General features: G+C 28.1%; 2 protein-coding genes across 2 annotated transcripts; both read right to left on the bottom strand.

Moving 5' to 3' along the window:
- Positions 1–1492: 1492 nt before the first annotated feature.
- On the bottom strand, positions 1493–3402 carry LOC129871230 (CASP-like protein PIMP1). Its single transcript, XM_055946127.1, has 3 exons — positions 3139–3402; positions 2712–2844; positions 1493–1938 (listed from the first exon to the last, which is right to left on the bottom strand). Exons 1-3 carry the CDS (start codon positions 3315–3317, stop codon positions 1750–1752), a joined length of 501 nt encoding a protein of 166 aa, XP_055802102.1. The 5' UTR covers positions 3318–3402; the 3' UTR covers positions 1493–1749.
- A 2483-nt stretch (positions 3403–5885) lies between these two features.
- On the bottom strand, positions 5886–7851 carry LOC129870904 (CASP-like protein PIMP1). The gene is made up of 3 exons (XM_055945780.1): positions 7587–7851; positions 7311–7443; positions 5886–6261 (listed from the first exon to the last, which is right to left on the bottom strand). Exons 1-3 carry the CDS (start codon positions 7775–7777, stop codon positions 6070–6072), a joined length of 516 nt encoding a protein of 171 aa, XP_055801755.1. The 5' UTR covers positions 7778–7851; the 3' UTR covers positions 5886–6069.
- Positions 7852–8634: the final 783 nt, after the last annotated feature.

Here is an 8634-nt window from a genome sequence, read left to right as displayed (position 1 = left end):
ACATAAAAAAACGTATAGAAAATATAATTAAGTAAATTAAAATGTGTTCTCGATTATGTATATTAAATGTTTGCTTCACAATTGGCTAATTTTTATTGACTTTGGAATTAATACAATTTCTAAAGAATACACAAGAAAATACTAAAACTGAACACAATCTTCAAAAAAATAATAATACAGAAATAATACAAAAACCACACTAAAAATCACAAATTCATCAACTCACTTAAACAATTACATACAATTTTTTGGATTATGACTTATTTTTTTGAAAAGTACTTTAATAAAACATTTATTTTGGATAAAATTTCTTCGATTAATAATGTCTAATTGCTGATTGAAACAATGATATAAAGTTATGTAATTGAGATAATCGTAAAAGAAACTTACTTATGTTCAAAAATGAGGGGAATCATTTTACCGCTTTTGATGGAAAATGTTTAACTAAAACTATAATTATGAAGGAATATATGACTTCGCATCTCCAAAAGTGAAAAGTAAATAAATCATTTTACTGTTTCTGGTGGAAATATTTTCTAAAGAAATCATTATAGGCACCCAACATCAAAGAATAAGTTGGAAGGTAATTTCTCTCGTATCAAATGCACCCAAATCTACTTATATTTATAAGAGAATTAATGTGAAAAATAATATAAAATTGTATGCTCCAATTAGCAAGAAAAGGTGGATTTCTTCTAAGTTTTATTAGTTGATATTTCATTGACTTTTGATTAGTAATAGTGAGGCTGGCCATGAATACCTACTATTCTTCACTGAAATTTGGAGTATCAAATTGATGAATTATGTGAAGAGAATATACGGATTCGAGATTTAAAATTATTTTAAGTTAATATACGATAACAGTTGAGTTCATAATCAAATATTTATAAATATATTTAGTGAATATATATGTTAGTGGGCTCCCATGAACCCACACAACATGAACTCACACACAACATATTGAATTCGCCCGTGAACAAATGAAGAGTCAAATTTGCCATCAAGAAAAGTGGCATAGGACACATGAATCCTTTCGTCCTTAACTAGCTCTTGATTTAAATCTTATGAATAAAAGATTTATGATAGAATAAATGCTTTTACTTTTAATATACATTATGCGGCGTTTATTTAAATTAATTGAGTTAGAGAGTTTTTTTTTAAAAGGGGCAAACTCAATTATTTGATATCTTTTCATTTACATTATATTATTTTATTTTATTGGTTAGCGATACTTTTGGTCTCTCAGTTATTGATAAATTTAAATGTTAGTCTTTGAGATGTTTGAACTTTGAAGATAAAATTTAATGTTAGTCTCTAAGATGTTTGATTAACCACATCAAACTTTCACTTAATTAATTGCTCATGTCTTATAATTAATTTTATACTATTGCATAGTTCTATTAATAGTCTATATACTAGTAACATATTTTCTAGGTGAAGGGATCAAAGATACACATTTTAAAACTTTAAAATACAATTTCTGAAAGGACATACATGAAAATACCAAATTGAAGACAATTCTCAAAACAAAAATTACATAAGAAAACAAAAACCAACCCTAAAACTCATACAAACTTTACCAACTTTACTTAAACCCTAAAACTCCCACAAACTTTACTTAAACAATTAGATACAATTTAAATACAAATTACAAATCAACACAACATTACTTAACCCAATGTGGCAAAATAATCTCTCAAAAATCAATCCACTAAATTATTATTTTTTATTTTTTATTTTTGAATAAAATCAAGCTCTTTTGGGAAGATTATAAGAAGAGAAAATAGATGAAGCAGCAGCAAAAAAGAATCCAAAAAGGCAAAGACTGGCTGCAGCATTTGAAGTGTTAAGAAATTTATCAAGATCTGAAATTCTCTTCAATTCTTGTGTCATCCCAAAACTTGCTGCTGCTCCAGTTGCAAGGAAGTAGGAAATAAACTGCACAAATAAATAAATAAAATTTATTTTTTTGAAACGTATGTACTGACAGTGTAAAAATATATATATTTACAGAAATAAGTACTACTATAATATGTTAAGCTACACTAATTCTGTTACAAAATCTTTACATGTATGGTACATATAGACGGATATACTAGCTTTAACCTTTAGCTCAAAACTATATATACACATGTTTTGAAAAAAAGAAAGAAGAAATTCTAACATTTTTAACCAACTGGCTTAAAATAATTTCACTTGTCTAGCCATAATAGATTGTAGTAGTGCATAACAAGTGTATAATCAATGTATATAATGATTATATTAGGAAATGATTCAGTTCCAGAGCTAAAGATCATAGTTTTCGAATGAGCAATCGAAAAAAATCTGGAACATCTTTGGGATTAGGTATTGTTCCCCCAATGGTCATAGTACCAAGTACTTTCTAGCAAGCTTTCACGGCTCAATAGATAATTTGATAAGCCAATGAATTTTTTTTCCATGTTTCAGAATAAAGTTAACCAACATGTTAACTAATCGATTACGATAAATTGGATCGAATTTTGCTTCTTTTTTTTTTCTGCAGTACCTCAACGTGACAAGTGTATAATCAAAGTATATAATGATTATACTAGAAAAAAAATTAATAAACAAAGATTAGGATTTTGTTTTTGTTAATTTCAAATTCTAATAAGTAAAATTTAAATTCTAAATTCGGCTTTGACTATATATAATTTTTTTAAAAAAAAATAATTGAGGAAAAATTAATTTACCTTGTCACCATAGAAGTCAAATAGACAGAGACCCTCACCACCTAGTCGATTTCCAGTGGTCACAAAGAAAATTGAAAATGCAGTTTGGAGAAGAGTATATGCCATTCCAATTACCACACTAGAAATCAAGTATCTGCAAATTTCCAAAAAATAAAATAAAATTTTAGAGCAAATTCATTAATTAATTCTGTCGGTGTGAACTTGCTTGTATTATCGGTCCCAAATCCGAAAAAAGGAAGAGGATTGTGGTAGATGAGCCTAAATAACGAAATAAGAATTCATATATCCTATTAAAATTTATTTTGAATTGAGATATAGTTATTGTTGATGGGAAGTCCATTAAAAACGTTTTTAATGGGCAATTTTTTGAAGAAATCTTATAAGAAATTCATCTATTTTTTAGCAGAGTAGTGGAAATTAATTTTACCTGTAAGCATAAAAATCCGTAGACTTGGTTTTGATATCAACAAAATTGAGACTAGTAGTATGAGTGTTGGTGGCGATCACTATGAGTGAAATCAACAAGCAAACCAACGTAAGAACTCTCACGATGAGGCCGACAAATGGCGGAACAATGGTGGTTGATGATAGTGATGGTGGTGCCATTTCACTTTTTGGCAAACTATACAAATTCTTCTCGAATATAAATTATTATTATAACAAGAAGAAGTGATTAAAATATTTTGATAACAAAAAAAGGTTTTCTTTGTAACGAATACTTCGAGATGTGTTTATATAGAAGAAGAAAAAAAGGATAATGCCAAAAAAAAATATTAAAAGAAGTTGACTTTGTCTAAGTCAGAAGTTAATGTTCAACTCAATTTCATTTTGTATTTTATAATTAATATTCTTTCTTCCACACATGTAGAGAGTTTACTTTGAATTTTTTGGAGGACATATATTCCTTTTGCTTGTTTTTGGTTTATCCTAAATGACGCGTAAATTTTTAAAAAATATCCGTGCTTATGGGATGTAGTATTAAATATTTTCATAAAATTAATCGAGATATATATAAAATATTGAGGAGATGTGATTTTTAATTAAATTTGTAAGAAAACAAAACAAAAACGGGAGAAAGGGGGTATTAATTTGAAAAAGAATTGTATGCTACAATTTACTTAATAGATGTTTGAATTTGAATGAGTCAGACTTTAGGCTATTTAGTGTATATGTTTAAGATTTAAGTATTTTTTTAGTTCTAAATATGTATTATTAAGATCTTGAACAAAGTTTAAATATCAATAAGAAGTATTTTGTGTGAATAGTTATCACCACCATTAATCACCTTTGTCATTACCATTACCATCATGCACCATTGTCAATCACTAGCTATCACCATCACTATCACAATTGTTAACCACCAGTCATTACTACCAACCACCTCTTCTATTAGAGTCACCACAGTAGCAAACCATTATTATCGCTCACTACCACCCCTACAACTTCCATCGGTATAATTATATTTATTATCGTTATCACAACCATCATCATCGCCACTGTCACTGACATGTCCACCACCACTGTAGTCAATCCTTTTTACCAACCATCTTCACAATCATAACTTGCATTATCGCAACTTACCACCAACAGATCGTCAACCATCACACATTCATCAACATTCAACAACCACCATTAACACCGTCAACTATTAACATCAACCAACTTCACCATCACAACTACCATCATCACATCCAATCGCCACCATCACAATTATCACCATCATTACTAGCTGCCACTACCATCATCACTATCACAAACCATCACCACAATCATTAGCGAACATAAATATTTTATTTTTTAATTATATAATATATTTTATTAAATATATATTTTTCTAATATTTAATTAATTTTTATTTGAATTGTATATTTATTATATTTACAAATAAATAACTTATGCACATTTAAATATTAAAAAATAAATAACTTAATTATTCAAATATTCAAATCTAGATACAACAGTATAATTATTTAAATTCAAACTTCTTATTTCAGTCAAAGACAAATAAGGCCTTAATTAGTGCGACCCCATATTGTAATTGCTTGCTTGATGAATCTAGCAATTAGTTGTATTTATTTTCCATAGGAACAATTCATCATTCTATAATTAATTATAATATTCTACTAATCTAAAGAATCGGTTTAAGTTATTAATAAAATGTGGATTTCTTCACAATTTTATTAGCTGGTATTAGTGAGGGCTGGCCACGAATACCCAGTATTCTTTATTAAAAATTGGAGTATCAAATTGACTGAAATAATTAAATCAGTTAAAATTAATTGAGTTAATAAAATAAATTAATTATTAATTCATACAAATCTAAATGATTGAGGGAGTCATGATTTTATGGATTGATTATGTCGCCCCCACTTCTGTCCTTAATTACTAAAGCTCTAGATTCGAACCTTACTAATTAAAATGAACTTTTGATTAGCTTGAGCATTTTTTTCCTTCCGTAAGTTTTATTTTGTGGCACAAATTTAAATTAGTTGAGTCAGGATTTTAATAAAGGAGAAAATTGTCAAACTTAATTATTTGGCATCCTTTTAATCATATTTTTCAGGTCAATAATACTTTTAATCTCTTCGTTATTGATAAATAATGATGTTTATTTTTATTTAGTTTTTCACTCGGTGTTCAGAGCCCGTAGAATTTTGATTAAATTCGAATTGCACACTGCAGGGCCCATTCGAGGGTGACACTCCCAACATGTTTTTTTTTCATACACAGGACTCAAACCCTTAACCAAACCACAACCCATGTTGATAATAATGATGTTATTAGTCTTTAGATGTTTGCCCAAACACATTAACCTTTACTTAATTGAATTATATTACGTATTTTTGATCTCTTTGCTCATGAATATTCACAAATTTACTGCTATAAATATAAAATATTAAATATTTCACCACTTATAAATTACTCATGTCATAATAAATTTGTATTATTGCATATATGAGTAGAATATCAGTTTATAAATAGCCAATAATATAACATATTTTCTACGTGAAGAGACCAAAATTACATGTTTAGTTTTAATACTTAATTTAAAATACTTGTTTCTCATCTGGCTAATTTTACACTTTGGAAAATACAATTTCTAATATTTATGAAATTAAACACCAAATTAAAGACAATACTCAGAACAAAGAAAATACCCAAAAACACACCCTAAAAATCATATGACTACATTTTTAAAAAAAATAAATACAAATTACAACTTAACATTACATGACACCTTTTGACCCAATGTAGCCAAAAACAAAAAAACAAAAAAAAAAACTTCAGAATCTTACAATAATTAATCTGTCATATTATTGGATTGAACCAAGTTTTTTTTTATTTTTTATTTTTAAAATCAAACTCTCTTGGGAAGATTATAAGAAGAGAAAATAGATGAAGCAGCAGCAAAAAAGAATCCCAAAAGGCAAAGACTGGCTGCAGCATTTGAAGTGTTGAGAAATTTATTATCATTGCCTGCAAGTCTCTTTATTTCTTGTGTCATCCCAAAACTTGCTGCTGCTCCAGTAACAAGGAAGTAGGAAATAAACTACACAAAATTATAAATAAATTATTTATCCGATGTAAAAAATATTTATAGAATAATCTATAACTCAATAAAAATAGTACTATTATAAAGTAACTACTACTATTATTACAGGTTAAGCTACACTGATTATGCTACAAAATTTTTATACGTACGATAAGCAGAGACGGATGTAAGATATCATACATATGGGTTCATCCAAATTTCACTTGTCTAGCCGTAATAGATTTTCGTAGTGCATAACAAGTGTGTATTAGATTTGAGGTAGTGTTGAAGAATGACAAAAGTTACATATTGGTGGTTAATGAGATGGGTGGATTCCTTATAAGGCTTAGGCAATCCTCCTTTCTTTGAACTAACTTTTGGTGTGTGAGTTAGGCCTAAGACCTAATTTTACATAGTATCAGAGCAGGAACCGTCTCACTTAATGTTGGGCCTCCGAAATTAAAATTGCTCACACACCAGATGCTAAGCACTAGGCGTCTTTTGGGGGTGTGAGTTACGCCTAAGACCTAATTTTATATGTAGTGCATAACAAGTGTATATATAATTAATATATACACTGATTATACTAGCAAAAATATTTAAAAGATAAAGATTAATAAGATTTTATTCTTGTCACGAGGCTCTGTTGGGCTGTTGTTTTGTGTAAAAATATGTTAAGAATCCACTAAAAAAGCATATATGTGATTGGAGCTAGAATAGGTCAAACTCAATAGCTTAAATCCAAATCATATATTTGACTTAAGAAATGTAATTATCAATATGTATAAACTACTAATTTAGAACCAAATAACTTGAATAGACCATAATCTCGAATTTATAAACTTTAAATTTTGGCTCCGTCATAAAATTTCAAGTTCTAATATGTAAAATTTAAATTCTAGATCCGCGACTAATTAACTATTATTACTCTGCGAGTCAATTCCTTTATTGTACGTACTTGATCTCTTGTTTATTCTTTTTTTTTCAATATATTTTCTTTCTACTTTTTCAAATATAGTTATAGAAATAAAAAAGATAATATAATTAAGGAAAATTAATTAATTTACCTTATCACCATAAAAGTCAAATACACAAAATCCCTCACCACCAAGACGATTTCCAGTTGTCACAAAGGAAATTGAAAATGCAGTTTGGAGAAGAGTATATGCCAGTCCAATAACCACAGTAGAAATCAAATATCTGCATATATATTTTTATTAAAAATTAATCATAATGTATGTATTGAATAACTAATAAACACAAATTTCATCGGTCAAAAATACAAAAATAAATCGATAAGAAATTAATTCATGTTTTTTAATAGTGATTGGGAATGATCTTACCTGTAAGCGATAAAGTCATTGAACTTAGTTTTGTATTCATCACCATAATCATCAAAAGTCGTATGAGTGTTGGTGGAAATCACGATGAGTGAAATCAACAAGCAAATGAACGTAAGAATCCTCACGATGAGGCCGACGAATGGTGGAATAATAGTACTAGTGGTTGGTGGTGTTAATGGTGGTTGTGCCATTTCACTTTCGAAACTATAATGTAAGAATAAATTACTATATAAAAAGGTAATAATTGAAATTTATTGATACTATAAAAGGTTTTCTTGTAGTGAATATACTTTGAGATGTAATTGCTTATATAGAAAAAAAGAATAATGCATGGGAAAAAAAACATTGACTTTGTTTTAGTCAAAAGTCAATGTACAACTCAAGTCATTGTGTATTTGATAGAGTAATATTCGCCCCTTCCACATGCAAGAGTTTACTTTGTGTTTTTTTTTCCTTTTCAAATAGCGTATGATATATTTGTATTGAAGTTTGATTAAATTTGAATTTTTGTATTGAATATTCATTTTTGGGATTGCGCTCCCAAAAAATCTAATTAAATATGAGAAAATTTTGACTATCTCATCACAACTTGTACTGATTTAGAGAGTTTACTTTGAATATTTTGGGTTTGCTTTTGATTTACCCTAAATGAAGCATAAGTTTTTCAAAATATTAATGCTTGTGAGAAGTAATAGGTAACGATGGATAGTATCTTTCACTCGTGAAAAAGAAATGGAGCTATTAAATTAAGGTATCACTTTTCTTTTTCTAATTCTTCTTTGTACTATTCTCTATTGAAAGCGTGTTTGCATGCCTACATCGAAGAAAGTAGTAGGTTATTTCATAAAATTAATCAAGCTACATATGCAAGTTATCTCTGACAACATAATTATTAAAACAAAGTTGGACGTGCAAAAAAAAAAGAAGAAGGGGGAGATGTATAAAGGAAAAAAATCATTATTTTCGTTTAGACTGTATAATTGACACCCTAGTACTCATTGAAAAGATGTGTTTTTAAATTAGACATAAATATTTTTAAACCAATATT

This window comes from Solanum dulcamara, chromosome 10 (assembly GCF_947179165.1).
Source record: "Solanum dulcamara chromosome 10, daSolDulc1.2, whole genome shotgun sequence".
In the NCBI taxonomy this organism is placed as follows: Eukaryota; Viridiplantae; Streptophyta; class Magnoliopsida; order Solanales; family Solanaceae; genus Solanum; species Solanum dulcamara.
The sequence above is the reverse complement of the archived record's forward strand: the minus strand, read 5'-3'. Positions and strand labels throughout refer to the sequence as shown.

Bases quoted from the DNA above. Each gene is read 5' to 3' on its own strand.
- LOC129871230 (XM_055946127.1), bottom strand. From the start codon at position 3,317: ATGGCACCACCATCACTATCATCAACCACCATTGTTCCGCCATTTGTC. The intron at 2,845-3,138 runs GTAAAATTAATT...GGAAATTTGCAG, and splicing joins ACGGATTTTTATGCTTACAG to ATACTTGATTTCTAGTGTGG. The intron at 1,939-2,711 runs GTAAATTAATTT...TTATTTGTGCAG, and splicing joins TTGACTTCTATGGTGACAAG to TTTATTTCCTACTTCCTTGC.
- LOC129870904 (XM_055945780.1), bottom strand. From the start codon at position 7,777: ATGGCACAACCACCATTAACACCACCAACCACTAGTACTATTATTCCA. The intron at 7,444-7,586 runs GTAAGATCATTC...ATATATATGCAG, and splicing joins AATGACTTTATCGCTTACAG to ATATTTGATTTCTACTGTGG. The intron at 6,262-7,310 runs GTAAATTAATTA...AATTTTGTGTAG, and splicing joins TTGACTTTTATGGTGATAAG to TTTATTTCCTACTTCCTTGT.